Source organism: Populus euphratica, unplaced genomic scaffold (genome assembly GCF_000495115.2).
Source record: "Populus euphratica unplaced genomic scaffold, PopEup_1.0 scaffold45.1, whole genome shotgun sequence".
Classification (NCBI taxonomy): Eukaryota; Viridiplantae; Streptophyta; class Magnoliopsida; order Malpighiales; family Salicaceae; genus Populus; species Populus euphratica.
This window is the reverse complement of record NW_011499886.1, coordinates 1480384-1503819: the sequence shown is the minus strand read 5'-3', so window position 1 is coordinate 1503819 and position 23436 is coordinate 1480384. Positions and strand designations below refer to the sequence as shown.

Genomic DNA, 23436 nt, shown 5'->3' with positions numbered 1-23436 from the left:
ATCTCTAAATATATTGACTTCTCCCGTGGATGTAGGCGATTTTGCCGAACCACGTTAAATATTGTGTCAGTGTGCTTGGCTCTCCTATGAGCAAGTATCAGAACATCACCGGTCGGAATTTCTCAACAAGACAAAAAGATGTCGAAGTGCCACCTTTCATCCCTAATATCTCTCTCACTCCTTCGCCATACCATAAAAATCTTATGCCATCGTATACCATTGAATTATTACTTCACTCTCGCTTTAAATTTCAGCTCTAATTGCACCAAAAAATACATGCATGCAGATTCTCTCCCCTAAAACACTACCCAACACTATTCTACCTACAAATGCAGCCTTGATCCTCCATTTGACAGTTGCAGAGGAGGACTCCATTTGGTATTTTAACTTCACTACTCTAAGCTAAAATTCCAAATCTAATAACACTAAAAACACCCGTAGATTATCTTTTAAAAACACTACTCAACACTGTTAGAGAAGAATTAGAAAAGCATACAGCAGTTAAATTATGAGAAGGAATCTTTCTTAAGTATTAAAGAAAAAAGATTTGAACATAGGCACTCTCGCCTTACCCCCTCGTATTAAGGAAACGCTCCAGAAGAAAAAGTCTCTTATGGCTCTTGATGACGTGTGTAATTCTCAACAAATAGCAGTATATATTGGCAGGAGAGGATTGTTTGCTCGGATCGGGAGGCAGAATAATTTTAACAAGTAGAGAGATAAGCAAGTACTTAAACCTCGGTGTGCCAAAATATACGAGGTTAAGGAATTAGAGAACCATGAAGCTCTTCAACACTTAAGTTCACACGCCTTTAAACAAACTCTTCCCAAAGAATGGCCGGAGGAGCTATCAAAGAGGTTGGGGAGCTATGCTAAAGGCAATCCATTGGCTCTGAAAGTTCTAGGTTCCAATCTATATGACAAGGGTATGAGAGAATGGGAAAGTGAGATTGTCAAATGGTATTGGTCCCAGGGTATGACATGGAAATTCAGAAAATTCTGAGAATGAGTTATGATGGAATAGATTCAGATGGAAAGAGCATATTTCTTGATGTTGCATGTTTCTTCAGCTAGGGCAGTAAATATCGGGTCCTAGAGATAGGGGAATGCGGCTGTTTCTTGGGCGAAAAAGCAATTCGTCGTCTTATTGATACATGTCTGATTTATATATCAGAGAACAAGATATATGAAGATACATGATTTGCTGCAGCAACTAGCACAGGATATTGTTTGCCAGGAGTGCATGAGCGATCCTTGAAAACGTATCAGACTATGGATTCCTGAGGATGTCCTTCATCTATTAACACATCATGAGGTATGAGTCTGGACTTGATTTGTTTAGACATTTGTGTTCTCTATCTAGGAGATGAAGAATTATACAAAAAAGATCCAACGCGAGTTGTATTTAATTAACTTCTTTATATAATGATACCCTGTTACTAATATTTCTTTTGGTTATTTGGGCACTGAAACAGTTCAAGCTCTGATTCTTTGGATTCTTCCTTCCAAAAAATGAGGAAAACAGCATATTTCTTCCTCAGGACCTTAATTTTCTTTCAGATAACCTAAGGATTCTCCGCTGGGACCAATACCCTTTGAAATCTTTGCCCATAATTGTTTTTCCAACAAATATTGTTGAGCTACAAATATCTGGAAGTCTTGATAGTCTACCAAACAACATTGGCCAGTGGAATTGTCTTATAAAGCTTGATCTAGGTTTCTGTCGTTAGTTAGCAAGTCTTCCAAACAACAATATTGGCTTGTTGAAAAATCCCATAGAATTCAGACTTGGCTGTTGTTGTATGCTAGTAAGTCTTCCAAACAGCCTTGACCAATTAAAATGTCTCGAAAAATTTGACCTTAGTCATTGTTTTCAGCTAGCAAATCTTCCAGACAACATTGACCAGTTGAAATGTGTTCGAGAGCTCGATCTAATTAAGTTCCTGTCATAAGCTAGCAAATCTTACATGCAACATTGGCCAGTTGGAATGTCTTGAAAAGTTGTTTATCAAGCATGCATTGCAGTCAGCTAGCAAGTCTTCCAAGTAACATTGACCGATAGATATGTCTCAAAAAGCTTGATCTTAGTCATTGTTGTGAGCTAGCTAGTATTCAAAACGACATCAGCCAGTTGAAATGTCTCAAAAAACTTAATCTTAGTTATTGTTCTAAGTTGACAAGTCTTCCATTCTACTTTGGTCAACTGGATTGTCTCAAAAGGCTAGATCTCAGCCCCTGCAGTCAATTAGCAAGTCTTCCAAACAGCATTGACCGATTGAAATTTCTTGAAAATTTTAATCTTAGTCATTGTTATGGGCTAGCAAGTATTCAAAACGACGTTGGCAGTTGAAATGTCGTAGAGAACTTAATCATAGTTATTATTCTAAGATAGCAAGTCTTCCATACTAAATTAGTCAGCTGAAATTTCTCGAAAAGCTAGATCTCAGCCATTGCAGTCAATTAGCAAGTCTTGCAAACAGCATTGGCTGGTTTAAATGCCTCCAAAAAATTGATCTTGGTCATTGTTGTGAGCTAGCCGGTCTTCAAAATGATATTGGCCACTTAAAATATATCAGTATTAGAAAATAATATAAATTATATTTTAAAATTTTATTTAACAGTTTAAATTTTTTGGTTAAATTGGTTCTTTAATATGATATCAAAACCTTGATAATTAAGTAGTCACGAGTTCAAATCTCACTATCTTTAGTTATTTAATAAATATCAAGTACAAAATAGTGTAAGTCTATGCAAGTTTCAAGAGCTTTCACCTGAGGGGATGTATTAAAAAATAATATAGATCATATCTTGAGACCCCATCTAACATCTTAAGCATTGGGTTGAAATATTTTTTTGACATGATATTAGAGCCTTGATGACAAATGGTCATAAGTTTGAGTCTCATTATTCTTATTTTTTTAATAAAAATCAACATAATATAGCATGAGTCTATACAATTTTCAAGCCTAATTGTTTTTCACTTAAGTATACATTCTCATTTGAGAGTATAAATTGTTCTAATAATCATATGAAGTATGGTTCTCTTTTAATTCTTTGTTTTTTTTGCAAATCTCCAATGCATTTACTTTTAAGTATTTTGATTTTGATATCAACACATTAAACTCAGAGTCTATTGGAAGAAAATAGGTATTCTAGGTATTTATGAACAACAAAACAATATGTAAAACTAAAGAAGAAGAAGATTTAAGAGGAAAAACAATCTTATTAAATGCTTTCTCTTGTATTTTTATCTCTACACTTATTAAATTATGTTTCAGATTACCAGCCTATTTATAGGTCTCAGATCCTAGACAAATAAGGAATTAAATTATTTAAAGGAAATTCTAATATGAACAATAAACATATTCTATCAACTTAACTGGTTGACCATTTTTTAACTGGTCATTCGGTTCCTAATTGGTAGATCAATTCCTTTATTTTTTTAGAAAAACTAAATTTGATTTAATTTCAACATCCACTTTTAAACTTGATTTTTTATAACTCTCAACATATCTCTCGTCTTTACAAAAGCATCATGTTTGAGTGCTGTAGTGAGTGATTAGTACTTAAAAGTTATTTTTATCAAAATTTTATATCATCATTTTGCACTTGAAGTATCAATAACTTCTTAACTAAAACATGTTTTATAATAACATATCTAATAATATAAGATACCTTTAATTTATAGTAAATGTTCATTTTAAATGCAAGTCTATCACATAAATACAATTATTGATTGATGAGTTTAAGAACTGAAATTGAAAGGACAAAGAGATGACCAAACTTAGAAAAAAGATGCAGTGTAGTCTAAACCGGAACATTGTTTGATAATTGGGTCATTTTAGAGCTGTAGATTTTAGGTTTAGGTCTACTTTATATGGATGAAAAAGTAAGACATAGGTCTACAACTTTCATGGAGAGCCTAAGATTTAAAAAGGTCATTTTCATATCCAAATTGTAGCAACAACGAAGAAGTTCGAATTTGTCCTGCAACCCGCACACTATTCAGTGTTTGATCCAGATCTGGAGTTTTAGAAGTCCCTTTAATTTTTTTTCCTGAAAAGCTAAAACAATTTTCTAGAACTTTTATATTTTCAAGTGGTTCCAATTCTGACGTTATCAATAATGTTTTAGGTAGATAAGAGAAGATAAAGATTGTCACCAAGTCAACAGTTGGCCACCCACTTATCAATTAGTCATGAAATCAATATTTCTCAATTTTGAACTATAAAAGGAGGCATTTGCCATGCATTTAGGCATCTTGGTTTCCAGATCAAGATCATGCTCTTCCTTTCTCTCTTTGTATTTTTTGTAATGTTTATACTTTGCTTTCATTAATATTAAGTTTATACCCTTCATTTCCTTTCCTTTACTTAGTTAACTCTTATCTTATTTATGTTCTTATTTTGTTTATCTATTTTGCTTTCTTTCATTATGTCTAGCTAAGTTAATTATGTCAAGGTGAAAAGGTTACACTAATGGTGTAAGAATAAGTATAATGTAAACTTAATATGGACCTTAATGTTTGATACTAACATGTTTTATATTTGTTATCTTATTCACTCTTTAATACTTTGCTTGTTAAATGACTAATATAGATTTATGTTGTATAATACTTATTACAACAAATGCTTAATACTTTCATAGCTCAACCGTATGGTATATAACCTACACCTGTGCTATGAAAGGAACTTAATTTGTTGTTAACATAAGTTAGAATGATGAATGTCTGACAATATTTACAAGTATTAGCATCATTTGAATAAGATAACTAATATAATAATGTTAATAATTTATAATATGATTGGAATCTACTTTGTGTGTGGTTTTCATTTGAGTAATAAGAGTTTATACTATACTTGTTTGAAATACCATTAGTGGATTCTCTAACCTTGACATATGTTGTTTTTATTATTTAATTCTTACATTGATTTTCTATCTCATAGTTCTTATTTATTTCTTCTTCTTCTTCTTCTTCTTCTTCTTCTTCTTCTTCTTCTTTACTACTATTACTGTTGCTGTTATTATTATTGTTGTTGTATTATTGTTGTTTATAATTTATACAATTAACCTCCCTGTGGTTGGACTCTAGTCTTGTCGGGTTATTTATTACTTCGACACTTCTGCACTTGAGAGAAGACATCAATTTTTTAGTCATGTCAATGAAATTGTTTGAGACTTGATCTTAGGTCTTTATATACTTGGCTTCAACTTCCTTGTTTGTAATGTAATCTCTAAGTAATGAAATCATGTGTTAATGTACTTACTTTTGTCATGAAACACAAGATTCTTTATTAAAGTAATGACTGATGAGTTGTTCATATAAATTTTTGTAGGCTTCTTTCATGTCATTTGCAACTTTTTTAATTATCTTTTTAGCTATATGGAATGACAAACACATGTTGTAATAACTATATATTCATCTTTATAAGTTGATAATGTGAATATAGGTTGTTTTTTTAAAATAAATATGAATATTGTGTCTTTTAGGTAGAAAATAAAGCATATAGTACTTTTTTTATCATCTATATTTCTAACCTAATCATTATCAATATAACTCATAAGTTCAAAGCTATTAGAATATTCATAGAATAAGCCAAAATCAATAATACCTTTGATATGTCAAATAATTCTCTTCAAAACTTTGAAATATGTCATAGATGGTGTCTCTATAAACCTACTCATAAGCCTTACTCTAAAAAGAATATCTAGGTAGGTGAATGTCATGTATCTTAAACTCCCAACTAGGTTTTTGAATGTTGTAGAGTTTATCTTTTCTCTTCCATCGTTCTTTAATATGTCTCTACACTTAACTGTAGTGTTCACTTTGTACAATCCTTCATTTTGAAATTCTTGGAAATGTCTTTTGTAAACTTCTCTTAATTCACAAAGAATCTATCTTCTCTTTGCTTAATCTCAATCTTTAAGTGATATGTTATAAGAGCAATATTTTGTTAGGTCTGAATGTCATACACGTAGCAGAAACAATAAAACAAAATTATTTGGGAGTTTCTAGGATCCCGTTAAACAGATCTAGATTTGTTTTGGAATTTATTACCTAAAGATTTGATTTTATTCAAATTTAAATAATTCTTTAAAGGCTAGTTATCACAAACCATAAGTCATCTAATTGTTTGGCCAATAACAATGATCTACATGAACCACCAATGAAAAATCTTCTAAATCCCTATTTAGAAGAGAGAGATTATTATGCTTAGAGTACTAGCACTTTATACTATGACTTACATAATTTTTCTATCTAATAAACAATAACAACTAAATAAGAGGCAAAAATTATTATTTATAGAAAAATCTAAAAAACTATAAATTGGTAAAATATTTGGCCTTCACTAATATCCATATATTAATTCAGATAATTTTAGAAATTAACTTAATCAAGTCCTTACTTGATTTTTCTAAGTCTAGAAATATAACCTTCATATTAATTATATTATAGTCCTTAATTTTTAAAATATATTTTAATCAAGTTGTATGCAATTAAACTATTCCAGTTTAATTTATGAATAATGGTTCTTAATATGTATGACTCATTAGGTTTCTAATATGTTGGTGTAAATATAAATTATAATTCTAATTAAATAGAATTAAATAAGTTAAATAAGTTAATTTATTATCAATTTAATAATCGATTAATGTATATTTGAATATCAAGTGCATCATTTGGCAATGTGTCATTATCACTCAAATATTATAAAAGTCATTAGTGGTTTGACTTAACCTCTTAGTGACTAGTTTTTCAGTATAATTAATATCATTTCATTGATAATATTCTGATTTAATATTAGAATATGAAGTATGTAACCTTAATCTTTCTTTACCTTGAGTAGCATATGCCATATCAATCATCTAAGACGTTATGTTTCTTGAATTAAGGCCATGCTGAGTGACTAAGATTAGGTCACATAATATTCCCCCACAAAACCCTCTAAAGATAGAACATGATTTTGGTTGATTAAACTAACACATGAAATCTTACCGAACAGTGTTCCGGTGGTTGATTAAACTAACACATGAAATCTTAAATTACTTAAATGTAGTTCTTTATCCTTCATAAATATCTTAAATTGAAACTCTCATGTGGAGTAATTCTTTCCATCAAAATAAATAATATAACTTTTTTCAATGATAAATAGAAAAATAGGAACTAAACTAATGGGAAAAAAAACCTTGATGTTAAAAGAATCTCTGTAAACATCACAATTATTGTGTTTGACTTTATTAGAATAAGTATTTCTTTCTATTATGTTTGTTGTGATTATGGCAATCACAATTATTATGATTGTCCTTCTTAGAATAGATTGTTTACTTTTCTAGAATAGATTCTACAATTTGTATAAATCATGCGTATTATAACTTTCTTAACATATACAAAAAATAATAGAGTTTAATATTCTTTCATAGTATTAAAGTCTTGATGATGAAGTGAAGGGTTCATGGAGCTCCTCCACCCCAACCAGTCTTCCCTAATTCCCTTTCTAGTATCTCTCATCCTTTCTTGCTTCCCATTGATCACGCTTCACCCTTACCCATTCACTGGCCCACCCTTGCCTCCTTCACCCATCACCCCACACCTTCATTCTAAATCCCTCACCCCTTCTATAGCTGCCTATCCCTTGCCTATTTGCTAATCCAACCTCCATACAAAACCCCCTACCTATTTCAAAGATTACCAAGCTTATCATATCGCCTTGCTTGCCTTTGATGATACCTTTTCTGTCATGTTTGGCACTTGCTACCCCATCACTTGGTATGTGTCTCACTCTAATCTCTTTGCACCTCATCACATATTTATCAATAATATATCTCACTTAGTTTAACCCAGCTCCTATAAGAAGGCACGACATCACCCTCATTGGATGACCGCTATGAATTCTAAGATCACAACTCTAGAGGACAACAATACTTGGTCTTTCACTTTATTATTTATTGGTCATCGTTCGATTGGCTGTAAGTGGGTTTTCAAGGTTAAATACCAGTATGATGGTTACATTGAAAAATACAAAGCCCATTTGGTTGCCAAGGGCTACACCTAGTGTAAAGGCATCGATTACACGAAAAATTTTGCCCTTATTGCTAAGCTCTTCACTATTTGTTGTCTTCTTATTGTTGTTGTTGTCTGCAAATAGCCCCTGCATCAAATGAACGTGTATAATGCCTTCATGTACAATGACCTCCATGAAGAAGTCTATATGTTTCCACCACGAGCACAATGTCTATTGCCTCCACAAATCCATATACGGTCTCAAACAAGCATCACGAAACTGGTTTTATAAGTTTTCATCTACTATACAGAATATTATTATTTTTTAGTCTAAAGCTGATTATTTAATTTTCACACAAACACATAACCAATCTTTCACTGTTATTTTATTATACATTAATGATATAATAATTACTAGGAATGATGATGCTGCCATATGAGACCTTAAACGTTTTCTCATCACTTATTTCAAAATTAAGGATCTTGGCCCTTTAAAATACTTCCTTGGAGTTGAGATTGCACGGTTCAAATCTAGCATTTCTTTTCGCTAGCGAAAGTATACATTGGATAACTTAAAAGATACAGGTTTGCTTGGTATCAAACCTTAAAATATTCTTATTGATGCAAATGTTGCTTTTATGCCTACAGGGAGTAACACCCTCAAAAACCCTACTCGTTATTGAAGACTTGTTGGACAATTGATTTATCTTACCATTACAAGGCCAGAAATCACATATGTAGTAAACACACTTGACCAGTTTATGCATGAACCTTAAAAGCACCATTTTGACACAACACGTTAGCTCCTTCATTACCTTAAAGGAGCTCCTGGCCAAGGGCTGTTATTCTCCTTGAATGGGCTATTGCGCTTAACTGTATATTGCGATGCGGACTGGGCATGATGCCCTTTTACAAGGCGCTTAATTATTGGATATTATATTGTTCTTGACAGGTCCCTCGTATCATGAAAAAGAAAAAAGCAAGTCACTGTCTAAACGTCATCTATAAAAGCTGAATACCAATCCATGGCAGCCACTACTTGTGAATTCACTTGGCTGCGATATCTTTTACAGGATCTACAAGTAGCACATCACCAACCTGCCACCTTACTTTGTGACAACAAAACTGCACTTTATATTGCAACCAACACAGTTTACCATGGAAGAAGAAGAAGATGAGAACTTTGAGATGGAATATTAATGTAACGATTAAACAATGATAATAACAAATGTCAAGGTTAGAGGTTCCACTAATGGTATATCAAACAAGTATAGTATAAACTCTTATTATTGAATTGGAAACCACACACAAAGGAGGTTCCAATCAGATTATATATTGTTAACATGATTACATTAGTCATCTTATTCAATTAATGCTAATACTTGTAAATCTCGTCAAGCATTCATGATTATAACTTATGTTAACAATAAATCAAGTTCCTTTCATAGCTCAGGTGTCGGTTATACCATACATTATGGGCTATGAAAGTGCCAAGCATTTGTTGTACCAAGTGTTATACAACATAAATCAAGATTAGTTATTTAACAAGCAAAGTATTAAAGAGTGAACAAGATAACAAATATAAAACATGTTAGTATCAAACATTAAAGTCCATATTAAGTTTACATTATACTTATTCTTACACCATTAGTGTAACCTTTTCACCTTGACATAATTAACTTAGCTAGACATAATGAAAGAAAGCAAAATAGATAAACAAAATAAGAACATAAAAGTTAACTAAGTAAAGGAAAGGAAATGAAAGGCATAAACTTAATATTAATGAAAACAAAGCATAAAAAATACAAAGAGAGAAAGGAAGAGCATGATCTTGATCTGGAAATCAAGATGCCTAAATGCATGGCAAATGCCTCCTTTTATAGGCCAAAAATGGGAACTATTGATTTGATGACTAATTGATAAGTGGGTGGCCAACTTTTGACTTGGTGACAATCTTTATCTTCTCTTGTCTGCCCAAAACGTCATTGATAACGTCAAAATTGGAGCCAGTTGCAAACATGAAAGTTGTAGGCAATTGTCTCAGCTTTCTTGTGTAAAAACTTCAGCTCATTTGGACTTCTAGAACTCCAGATATGGCCAAAATACCGAACAGTGCTCGGGCTGGAAGACAGATTCGGGCTTCTTTGTTGTTGCTACAATTTGGACTTGATAATGGCCTTTTTAGATCTTGGGCTCCATATGAAAGTTGTAGGCCTATGTCTTACCTTTCCATCCATATAAATTTGACCTAAATCTGAGATATATAGCTCCAGATATGACCCATTTACCGAACAGTGTTCCGGTTTGGATTGCACCGACATCTCTTTTCTAAGTTTGGCCATCTCTTTATCCTTGCAATTTAAGTTCTTCAAGTCATCAATCAATCCTTTCATTTATGTGATAGACCTGCATTAAAAATAGACATTTACCACAATTTATAGGTATCTTATATTATTAGATACATTATTGTAAAACATATTTTAGTTAAGGAGTTATTGATACTTCAAGTGCAAAATGATGATATAAAACCATGATAAAAACGCACTTTTAAGTACTAATCATGAACCAAGCATATCGAATTGGATTACCACACCATTCATGAAAAAATTCAAAACGATGAAATCAAGACAGCTCATGTACAAACATAATTTCAAGTCACTAACATTTTCACCAAGCCACTGCCTACACCACCCCTGTTCCAATCCCATCTTTGCAAGCTAGGTGTAGTCGATATTCACACTCCAACTCCAACTTGAAGAGGGAGTGTTAAATGAAAGATATTGGCCAACTATTGTAATAAGTATTTCTTCCTATTGCGTTTGCTATGTTTACTTTTTTAGAATAGACTATAATCTTATAAATCATGTGTATTACAGCCTTAACATATAACATATACAAGAAACAAGAGAGTTTAATATTCTTTCACATATACAGCAAAAGTTAAAGTTTGTAGTTGAAAAAATAAGTAAAGAAAAATAAAAATATTTGAATCCCATTTACCTACAAGCTGGAACCAGACAATTGCTTCCTTTCCAACTGCTTAAATTATGATCTCATCAACTTGCTCGTCCACTTGCGCTTTGCCTCATGATATGGTCATTCTACTCTCAATCTGTTGGGTCCTCTTGAAATTTATTTTCCATCACAACTGCAATGTGGGACAAAACAGGCGAAATCAGTAGTTATGAAACTGGTCGGCCCTCCACTTGATTCCTGCTAGGCTGCTATCAACAAGACAATATATCCTTTCCCATGCAGTGCATCAATTTGAGCTGCAACATGTTGGTGGGGTTGCCTAGCTATAACATATAGTTAATGCCTTTTTATATCCTAGGTCTTTGGTTAATGGGTTCGTCAAATCATGATTAACAGAATAATTAAGAGAAAATGTTCAGTCTTTGTTTATTAATCACGCGCGTCTAATTTGCTTTAGTTCATTCACGTAAACAGGAGTAGGCTAACTTTAAAAACGTTTCTTCCTGGAAATTTAAATCAACTTCTCTTCAGTTGATCTCTTTGAAGCGAAAGAATGATTCTCTCTATACAATAGCTAGCGTCCTGGCGAATACATGGTGAAAGATCATTAGGCCCTTTGGTTAACTGGTAGAGTTATTTCCTATGTCACTCTCTCTTTTATCATTAAAATCTATTTGTTTGTTCTTCGCAATCATTTATGTTGTTTTGGAGTCTTGATAATCTTTCCATGAAGATTTTTTTTTTCCTTGGCGCAGCGGGCTGTTAATGAATAGTGGCGGAATTTGATGTAAAACATTCATATCAGATTTCAAAAGCGCATGCACTGTTGCATGTCGAAAATGTATTATCCTTTTATAATTCTATACTACCTTTTGAAGTTGGAATTCAGTGTAAATTCTTACACTCGGATATTCATGTCCTTTTTAATTCGGGTTTCTAGTATCTAAAATTGTGTGCTTAATGTTTCAGGATATTCATCTGGATCTTCACCAAAACTCTCCACGCACGCTCACTTGTGCCAACTTTTGTATTATGGCGTCAAGCTCTTCCGCCGTTACTCCTCCATGGAAATATGATGCGTTCCTTAGTTTTAGAGGTGCTGACGTCCGCCATAATTTCCTTAGACATCTTTATGATGCTCTAGATCAAAATGAAATCGAAACATTTATCGACTACAAACTTGGTGCTGGAGAAGAGATCTCACGGATCCTCTTGGAAAAAATCGAACAATCAAATGTTTCAATCGTCATTTTCTCCAAAAACTATGCAGATTCTCCTTGGTGTTTGGAAGAACTGGAGAAGATCCTCGAATGCAGGCAAACGTTACAGCAAATTGTTATACCAGTATTTTACCATGTTGATCCAACCCATGTCCGAGAGCTGAGTAACAGTTATGGAAATGCACTTGCCGAGCATCAGAGAAAAATCAGTTCAGACAAGGTGGACAATTGGAAACGTGTTTTGATCGAAATAGCTAATCTAAAAGGCTGGCATTTTAATGACACCAAGTAAGTTATCACCTTTTCTTTTTTCTTTATTTTCACTCCTTGTTTGATATCAGTATAAGCATCATTTATTTGACAATGTCACGGGTGATGTAGAATGACACTGACGTGTTTTACTCCTTCCTGGAGGAATTGAGAAAGGAAAGTTTTGGGTTTAGTTAAACAATTATTATTAAGATTTAGGAGTTATTATTTATTATGATTACTAGTAAATTAGTGGTTTGTGAGAGTCTAGGTAAAAAGTTGATTGGATAAGTGGAAAACACATCATCCCCAATATATTTTATCTGAGTTGAGCTGTAATATTGTTGTTTGATTATTATTTTTATATTAAGCTTTTATTCGTTGATCTTTTCTGATATATAAGACAGATCTTCCTTCATGAGAAAGTCTTTATCTTATTAGGCAAATGCTAACCATTTTAATGTCTAAATTTTAGCATCATATTTATTTATTTATAATTTTTGTTTTTGTATCTTTAATATCTAATGATATACTTTACCATATAGTTTTACACCCTTAAGTATTAAAGTCTACAACTAAATCGTAACACTTTAAATATAAAGTGAATAAAATGATTGATGAAGAGCTTTTGATATTTTGGCCAAATCCTAATCGTAAATTGATTACAATACCCATTTTGTATTTTAAAACATGAGAAAGATTTTATTTTTTAAAATCAAAATATACTTGGAAGATTTTTAGGATTTGACCGTATGCATGAAAACAAAATATTTTTTGTTTCTTTATTGTTTTTTTTTTGGAATGAGGAAATTAATTTACAAAATTTTAAGATTTTTTTTAATTTTCAAAAGTTTTTGAAACTTTTTTAGAGAAAACCGGGTATTTTAATATCGAATTTATATCTTATAGTGTAAATATATAGCTTGAATTATGTAAAATTGGTAGAAAAACATACATGAAAATCATAAATATATTTGAAATGACCCTTGAATTTTTTATATTACTATTATTATTATAATATTAGGTTAGGCCCGCCCTAACCAACTAGGTCGAACCTAGTTGGGTTAGGTTGGACCGACTGGTTGCCATACAGATTGCCTTTTCTTTTTTACTAAGCTAGACATGGCCCAGCCATTTTGGTTGGTTCCAACCCAAACTCGCATGGTCACTGGCCTAGCCTAGTGACCATGGGGTAATTATCATGGCCATTGTATATAGAATGTAAAAGCTATAAGGGTTTTAGGAGGAGAAAAAGAAGGGAGAACTTGCCTTGCCGGAGAAGGAATGTTGCTGGTTGTGTTTCTAATGGTGCAAAAAAGATCAAGGAGTGGTTAGTAGTGGTGGTAGTAGTGAAGGTGCAGTGAAAGAAGAGGTATCGAGGAGAAGAAAAATGGAAACTGGGGAAATGAATGGCTTTTTTTCTAGACTTTGGCTTATAATTTCTCCTCCTTTAGGCCATGGAATCCACCCTTATTTTGTCTTTAATAGTGCTAAATTTTAGCTCTTGATTCGACTAGGAAGGATTTCAATTGTTGGTTCAACGTTGTCATCATGCCCTGGAAGAGTTACTGTAGAAGGGGTTGTTCAAGTTGGCCACTTTAAGGAAATATCACAACTATTATGGCTTTAATCGACTAGAAAAGCCTACACTAGGGTGTAGTTAGATATCAAGTCATAGTTTGCATGTAAGTTTTGTGAAATTTGATAGAGAGATAAGGCATTAAATGTCTTAAAAAAGAGGCCACTCAAGCGGTTTTTTTTAACTTAAATAGACAAGAAGACGAACAAGCATAAAACGACATATAGTTTGGTCCTTTTTTTACTATTCAAAACGACACTGTTTTGGACATTTTAGGGTTTTGATTTAGGGTTTTGACCAAAGTTTAATTTATCCCTCCATCTTTTAATTTGTTTCAATTACATCTCTAATTGACCTTAAACCTTTGATATAATTTTTTCCTTATTGAACTTCAATGTCAGCCTTGAATTTCAACTTTTTTTTACTTTAGTCATGGGTCCTGGATTTATGCAATTTGACCTTTAATTGACCTTCAAACTTTTAACTTTTTTAATTTTACTTTTGATTTCAATCAATTGAATCCTCATAGTTTGGTGCCTTTTTGCAAAGTGGTTATTGGTTGTGAATTTCTACAATTAAACCTTTAATTCATACCACAACTTTGATTTTCTTATAATTTTACCATTGATTTTAATCAACTAACTTGGTAAAAAATCAATTTGGCCTCCTAAAATTTCAATCTTCTTAATTAACCACAAATTAGGTCCTCAGACTTAATTATTCATCAATTAAACCCTAAATAAAATTAATTTAAATTATTTAAAGTATAATTAAGTCCTTGCACCTAATTAAATATTTCAATTGGACTCAAATTAATTCTTAAATATAATTCACTTTAATTTGGCCAATGATTAAAACATATAACTTGATCTTAAATCTGCATTGTCTCTTTAGTTTTGGGTAAAATAGAGTACAATTATGCTCCCAATTCCATCCAAAATTACAACATGATTTTTCTACATTTGAAATCCTCTAAGCTTGCTTTTGCCAAAATATTAGTCTTCTTGCTATCATTATTTTATTATTTTATTTTTATTTTGAAAATGAAAAAAGATAAAAAATTTAGGGAATAACCCAAAAATTATGATAGAAAAAACATTGAATTTATTTAAAGAAATTTTTTCTTGTAAACACTAAAATGTCAACATGTCTAGCCAATGATCTAAGCTTTTTATGACTAAGCAAATTAAATTTATTAGGGTTTGCATCTAGATTAAATTTATTAAGTTTGGTTTCAAATTAAATTAAAAACAAACTCATTCCAAATATATTTCATGGTTCCTACTTTAATTTCCTTCTAAATAAGGGTATTTTAAATAATTTTGATAACATTTTTTTCTCAAATACCTCTTAGATAAAGGATATTAAAAGGTAAATAGCTCATAGTCTGTCTATACATAGACAACAAGGTCACCAAATAAAATAAAAAGACATAGAAGACAAAAGATAAAAGATGAAAGACAAAAAAGAAAAAATAGAGAAGAAAAGGAAAGGAAAAAAAGAGAAGAAAAGACTAGAGACCAAGTATAAATATATGGAAGTTCTTGTCACACATGTACGACGTCACGATGATTATCCCCCTGGATCGGGAATGGTCGAGAATGGTGTAGGTGAAAAGAACAAGGAATTATTGTTAATGGTGTAGGTGAAAAGAATAGGAAATTATTGTTCTTTATCTATATATATATATATATATAAAAAGTATTGTTCTTTATCTATATATAAAAAAAAGAAAAATTAGAGTTGCCACCTAGTATTTTGGTTACTAGAAACCTTAACTAGTTTTAGAGTTCGGGTACGGGAACTAGTTGCATAAATAGAAAGTATTAGAACCCTTAATATGCCTTACCTGGTGGTAAGCTGCATTGTTCATTTGTCTAATATAAGCTAAGATATTGTTATGTTTTGTAATCATTGGACGTCTGTCTAAAGTTGAAGAAAAATCCTCATCGATAAGGAGATCTTATTAGGTAAAAAAAACCTAACCATTCTAATATCAATATAAAAACAAAACGAATTAACTTTTCATTTAATATCAGGAATACATCTTACGTATAAATTCATAATTCTAGATACTAACCAAAAAAATAATTTTTTTGGTATTTTTTAAAATATAGGTCAGGTTCTCAAGGCTTTAATAAACTAATTATTAAAACCTAAAATGCATGAAAATACATATTCTTGAATTTTTGTATGGAGATACAATATGATATTTTTTACATTTTTGAGAGACTTGTCCATATGCAAATTAAAATAGAAATTATATTTTTAAAGAAAAGATTTTTTGTTATGTTTTTTAAAGAGAATCAATTTGTTTAATATTGAAAAAGCACCTCACGTGTATGTCACAATTCCAAATACTAAATATGAAAGGGTAAAAACAAAAGTGGGGGTATCAAAATTGATTTGCAAAATTTTCATCGAACTTTTAAAAATTTAACTAAAGCCACATTCAACGAAACACAATAATATGTTTTAAATCAAACAAGATATCAATTTAAAACAACTTATTTACTATTTGAAATTTGACTCAAAAGCAAGCAAACATCGAACATTCATACCAATTTTATTAATTCACATGCTTCATTCAAATTTCATGCTAGTCTAAATACACCAAACATCGACACCAAAACAAACTCATATGTTAATATTAACGTTCATAAAGCAATCACAACCCAGAAAATAAATCCATAATTCAACATAATAAATCAAATTCTTTTGAAACTAAACACAAGTCAAATCAAATTAACAGTATAAAAAAGTCCAAATATTATACTAAACACCAAACATTTGGTTATAAAATTCATGATATTTTAGCAATGTGTCCAATAATGGTTTGAGTTCATAAATTGACCTATTAAGATGTTTAATGTATACGAGAATTACTGGGATTACTGTTGGCACGTGGATTCACGCATTGCCACTACTGGAGGATGGCTAGCTATTAGATCCGAAACTCCTCTCTCTCCTCTTCACTCCAATAGAGGTGTTCTTTCAAGTTCTCCGATGAGGGAGATCTAGCCTCCCAAAGCTCTGATCCCCCATTTCCTTTTTTTTTTTTAGGCTAGCAGTGAAGATCAACGTTATGTCTTCTCTATTTTAGGACTAAAAGGTTATTAATATGACTGGGTTTTTACTTTAGTGAGTGGCAGTGACAAGTTGTTATGTTGATAACCATAATTGGAATCAAAAGATAGGGGAAAACACGATTGTGGATGGTGGCTTTATCATGGATATAGTGGTGGGTGAAGGTTGTTGGATTTGTGGGTATTGCTATATATAGGCTGGAGTAAAGGAGCTATGGTGGCTAGTGAGTATGTATATACTTACATGAATGTCTATGTATGCTCTTAGTAGTCTATTAAGTGAGAAGGGTAATCATGACTTATGGTTTGGTAGTGGTGGGTTTTTGTGCTAGTATTTAAAGGTCACTATCGGTTGAATGGTCTGCTAGGATTTGGTGGGAGGCTTTAGTTAGTGAAGAGGGAAAGTTGTTGGTTATGCAACCAAAACTAGAGCTTGTGGGCTATGGTATGAAAGTAGGGGTATTGGTGATGGAAGGTAGCTGGTAGGATAATCGACAATAGGGAAAGATGGTGGATTTGTTTTGTGCTTCTTTTTTTATATAGTCAGTTGTTTTTTTTATTAAAAAATATGGAGGGATGTGACAGGAGGAAATAGACTAGTTTGGTTAGGCGATTGAGGTGAAGGTGGAGGATGGCTAAGGCTTTTTTGTGTTGGTGGTAGCATGTTTGTGTAGAGGGAATAGATCTAGGGTTTTTTTATGGCTCCCCCTTTATTATGTGAACATGAGCACCTATTTATAGGTGAAATTTTTTTCTTTCTTTCCCAATTGTTTGGTCCAATATTTGTGTTTTGATTTTTTTTGAAATGGAGCAATATTAACATTGACTTAATAAGAAAAATCAATGATTTTAAAAATAATACATTAAAAGCCCAACGTATTAAAAAAACATTTGAAATTTGAATCCTTTTAGGGCAATGCAGAAAATGTTGAAAATGATGCAAATATATCAAGAACATCCTTTTTGGGGTTTTATTGTTTTTTGCTATGTTTTTTTCAAAAATACTCCAAAAATGGGTAGCAACAATTCTCTCAAAGAAATTCAAGTTCATTAAGGAAGCAAGGGATCAAAATCCTTTCCCTCGTTCAAATTAAATCATGCAAGGGATCAAAATCATTTCCTTTATCAAATAAAATCAAGTTAAGATCTCACATGGTTAAAGCTTTGAGACTCATGTTAATACTATTTATCTTCATTAATTCAAGCCAAATTTAAAATCTCACACTGTTAAAGCTTGCTTGTTTGAATACTTTTTATCTTTGTTAAATATAATCAAATTAAGATCTCAAATGGTTAAATATTTCAAGCTTATATGGATATTCTTCATCTTTATCAAATAAAATTAAGTTAACATCTCATATGGTTAAAGCTGCTAGGCTTGTGTGAATACTCTTCATCTTTATTAAATAAAATCAAGTTAAAATAACATACGATTAAAGGTTTCAGGCTCATATAAATATCTTTCCATCTAAGTAAGATTCAAATATGACTATTAATCATTGGATCCATGCACGTGAAGAGCATCTCAATAGAGTTTTCACCTTTTACTTATAATCAAATTCAGTATTATACTTGTTTCATCATTAATTCTATGTATTTTTAAAACATAGAATTTTATTTGTACATAACTTTTTAAAATACCGTTGAGTTTTATATGATTGTTTCCACTTACTATGTTTATTTGTTATACATGTTTTGCAGGAAAGAGCCTGAACTAGTCCAGGAAATTATTGATTACATTATGAAGGAGCTAAAACCTTTATCCTCAAGCAATTTTGGTAACTTGGTTGAAATAGGTTCATGTAATAGAAAGGTTGATGATAGTGAATATTTCATGTAACCAATTGGTTGGTTACACGTAGCACTAAATTTATTCACTTTAAACATATTTATCATTAATAAAAGGCTTTATTTATCTTTAATATTCAACTTTATTTGATTAACGAATATAATGTTTGATTAGTGAATCTAGAGTAAAAATACAAGCTTATTGAACAAAAAAGTTTTGTATAAAAAATTATAAAGTTATTACTTTTATGAGATTGCTATTACATCAAAACGTTATTCCTAAATATTCTTGGTCAATGTTCTATTAAGATTGGATATTAATTAGAATTGTTGATACTAGTGCATATTATGTTCTTTTATTTTTATGAAATGAAGCAGTTGCTTTGATAAACTAAGGTACGAGGGATACTTTGAACTAATATGCAAGTGCTTGTTAGATAACATATATATTGAATTGACTCTCATAGAATTCTATATGGAGAAATCACTTATTTTTATGAAAAGGCTTATATGAAATTTGTGTAAGTGATAACTAGACTTAAGATTATTAAGTTATCTTTTATGAAGAGTGTTATGATTTAATTAACCATACATTATTATAATCAAGGGTAAAAAATAGGTAGATATTATGTATAACATAAACCATATGAAAGTATTTAAATAATTAAGAAAGGATAAATCACCTTGAGTGAATTAGAAAAAATGTTATATCTATTATGAAATAGTATTGATTGTGAAATCTTTGACTAGGATCGAATGAGATTTGAAAAGAGTTTCAAATCTTATTTAAAAAATCAATAACTATAGCATTAAGAACTAAAATAATTTAACAAAGCATACATACTTCATGATATAATATCTAAATTGAAATATTATTAATGAATAAATAAAAATAACACCGAGAAACTGATCACTAAAAGGTTAAATTAAACAACTTATGACTTTTTTAATACTTGGAGGATCATGATAAGTTGTTAGACATTATACTTGATCTTCAAATATAAATCAATCAATTGTTAAATTGGTGATAAATTAAATTGTTTAATTTATTTAATTCTATTTTATTTAGTATTATGATTTATATTTGGACCAACTTATTAGAGAACCTAACAGGTCAATCACATAAAAGTCATTGGTCAAAAATTAAAATGAGATAATTAATCAAATATAAATTGATTTGAAATAAGTTTTAGAAATTAAGAACTAGAATGTAATTAATACAGTGGATTACACTTCTATAACTAAAAACAATTAAGTAGAAAATTGATTTAATAAATTTATAAAATCATCTTAAAATAATATATATGATATTGTTTAATGGGTAAATTGATATTTTTTTTTCATTTATATGGTTTTTAGGTTTTCCTATAAATAGAATATTATAACTTAAACACAAAAGAATATATCTAGCACTCTATGGTATGACAATCCCTCTCTTTTAAAAGGGTTTAGAAGATTTCTTACTGGTAATTCGTGTGGATTACTCTTAAAGGTTGAACACTTGGATGGTTTATGGTTTGAGATAACCTATCTTTAAAGTAATTATTCAAAGTAAAAATAAATATTTAATCTTTAATTAATATATATAAACCTTAAAAAACTATAGACTTGTCTAATATGAACCCTAAAACTCCTAAAAATTTTAAATTTAACATTTTCATTGCGATTGCACGTTCTAAGGATACCAAGTATGGAGTCGTTACCATGCATTGGATCACCAGGTGTATGTACGATAGGAATTTAGGGTATGGGTGGTATAGGTAAGTCAACACACATTGAAGCTTTATTTAACTAAATCTCTTCTAGATTTATACGTGAATGTTTTCTTCGAAATGTTAGAGAAAAATTAGAAAAGCATAGAGTAGTTTCTTTACGAGATGGAATATTCATTTCTCAAGTATTAATGATAAATTATTTTAGCAGAGGCACTTTCATCTTATCCCATCGTATTAAGGAAATGCTTCTGAAGATGGATCCTCGTTGAAGAGAAGTTATGCATCCTAAATTGGAGTTTTGTTATCAATATTTTCGTGTGTATTTAAGTAGACCATAAAATCAATAAAAGATGTACTTCCTGTTGTTACTCATTTTTTACCTAAAAAAATCATGAAAAAAATATAAAAAGAAAATACAAAAATATAGAAGAATACAAATGAAGAAAGCCCGAAAGATTGCCCCTTGTTAGTGGTAAAGGACTAAAATGACAAAAGAAAAAGTTGGTGACCCAATTTTGATTGATAGAAGACCCATTCAGTGAAAATGTTGTTTTTTAGTGTAAAGAAATATAAATTTAGGATGAGTAAGGACTCAATGAGAATTTTGAAAAGTTTAATCAATTTTATTGAGGACTTGATTGCAAGGAAAATTAGTTTTTTGAAGTTAATTCAGGTGTTAATTTGAAGAAATTTAAGCCTAGGGACTAAAATTGGACTTTGAAAAGTTTAATTGGTTAAATTAGGAGCTTAGTTGTGAAAAAAATAAAATTTAATAACTAATTAGGGGTTTGATTGAAAAAATTAAAAATCAATGACCAAATCATAAAAGGCGCGAGACTTCAAGAGTTAAAATTGATCAAATCAAAGGCCAAATTATAGAAAGTTAAAAGTTTGATGGTCAATTAAAGGTCCAAATGCACAAATCTAAAAATGGACTAAGATGAAAATGGCATTAAATTTTAAGGTTGATAATTGAGTTTGATAGGGATAAATTGCATTACATTAAGAGTTGATAAGACTATTACAAGTGTAATTAAAAGCAATTAGAAAAAAAGGACTAAAATAAAATATGTTAGATCTCAAATTAAAAACCTAACTTCTAGGGATTCAATCTAGATGACGCATCTTTCACCTACTATTCATCTCCTTCCTTAGCAGTTTTAGATGATTGATTTGGCACCTTTCAAAAGCTTGTTTTGGAGTTCTAGCTTCCAAATGACACGAGGTTTTTTGCAAATGAAAAAAGAACATCCCCTTTATAACTATATTTACATGAAATTAGACGTGTACATCTTAATTCTTCTATAGAAGTCTCTTACACCTTATCCCTAATCAACCATCACTAAAGTTTTAGATTTTGAGCTAATCAAGTTGACATATTTGAATAAATGAATATAAAACTACAGACCTTCAAATTAAGCAAGATTTGATCAAAACAAAAGGTATACACCTTCACTACTAAATTTATATAGTTTCTCAAATTAAGCAAGATTTGATCGAAACAAAAGGTATACACCTCCACTACTAACTTTATATAGTTTCTAATGATGTTTATATTGGAGCTGCTCTAGTAAAGCCTCAAAAGTGGTCAACCATGTTAACCCAGACTATGATACCCATTTTTCAAAAGCCATTAATTTTTTTGTGTGCTTACACTTAAAGCTTGTCAAATGGTTCTTATTAAAGGCTTTAAATCTCTATCTCAAAATCAAAATACTAGAAAGAGCTCTTTGCCCTCCAAGTCTAGAAAAACCATCAAGTATCCCTAAATAAAAACCACTATTGCTAAATCAACCAAATACAAAAGCTTCTTGTTGTTAGCTTTTCTCTAGAACTCTTTTATTTTGATTAAAGGGCTGAGCTTTGATCAATTTTGAGGGAATCCACTAAAAAACCTAGAAAAAAAAACCCTAGAAATGCCTCTAGAAATAAAAAAAAAAAAAGAGAAAATAGAGAGAAATAACATGAGTAAATATCCTTTGGAAAGACCTTATTGTGAAGGTTTAAGAACCTAAAATATAAGGTCAAGCAAACATTGAAAAAAATAAAAAGTGAAAGGGAAAGAAATAAGGAAAAGATAATGGAAGTAGCAACCTACATAAATAAATAAAAAAGACAAGAAAATAAAGAGAAATAACATGAGTAAATATCTTTTGGAAAGACCTTACTTGGAAGGTTTAAGAGCCTAAACTATAAGGTCAAGCAAACTATAAGGTCAAGCAAACTTTGGAAAGAATACTAAGTGAAAGGGAAAGAAGAAGGAAAAGATAAGGGAAGTAACAGCCTATAATCAGCAAGTTTGGAGATGGTATAACCATGTGAAAACTCAAAGGTGGAGTCCATATGGCCTACTTATTCATGATTTTTCAATGTTAGAATCTTTTTAGCATTATTTTGTGTTTTAGCATTTATATGGATTGATGAATGAAAATGTTGTTTTCTTTATTTAATGTTGCTTTGAGTTAGTTATTAATGTTTTCTAGATGTTTAAAATGGTGTTTGAATGTTGTTCTTGCTGAAATGAGATGTTTTTTTATTTAATTTGTTAAATATGACATTAGGTATTTTATGCTTATTTCTAGGTTGTTAGTTCATGTCTTGGGTTCCTAGACTTGGTTTTTGCCCTAAAGAGTTAGTTTTGAATTAAAGTTTGATGTTGTGTTAGCTATCAATTGGACTTAAGCTTTGGAAGTTGAAATCTTAAGCATGTTTTAATGATTTGATGTTATTTGTAGTTGTTTTTAATTCAAACATGTTTGTTATTAATAATGTAGTTTATGTGTGTCGCTACACGACGGCGGGCGCGGGGTCCACCTTCTCT

At 30.8% G+C, this 23436-nt stretch overlaps 1 protein-coding gene across 4 annotated transcripts in view; it reads left to right on the top strand.

The window, feature by feature from the left end:
- Positions 1–19041, top strand: part of LOC105130404 (TMV resistance protein N-like) — a 24009-nt gene extending 4968 nt beyond the window's left edge. Inside the window, exons 1-4 of one of the 4 annotated variants that reach the window (XM_011032894.1) lie at positions 11025–11605; positions 11734–11819; positions 11948–12486; positions 18814–19041. In XM_011032894.1, the coding sequence (XP_011031196.1) occupies positions 12011–12486; positions 18814–18952 (615 nt within the window). In that variant the 5' untranslated portion in view covers positions 11025–11605; positions 11734–11819; positions 11948–12010 and the 3' untranslated portion in view covers positions 18953–19041. Of the gene's footprint in view, positions 1–11024; positions 11606–11733; positions 11820–11947; positions 12487–17129; positions 17595–18813 lie in introns of those variants that run through there. The other 3 variants (XM_011032896.1, XM_011032893.1, XM_011032895.1) reach the window with 3 other exon arrangements.
- The last annotated feature ends 4395 nt before the right edge of the window (positions 19042–23436 follow it).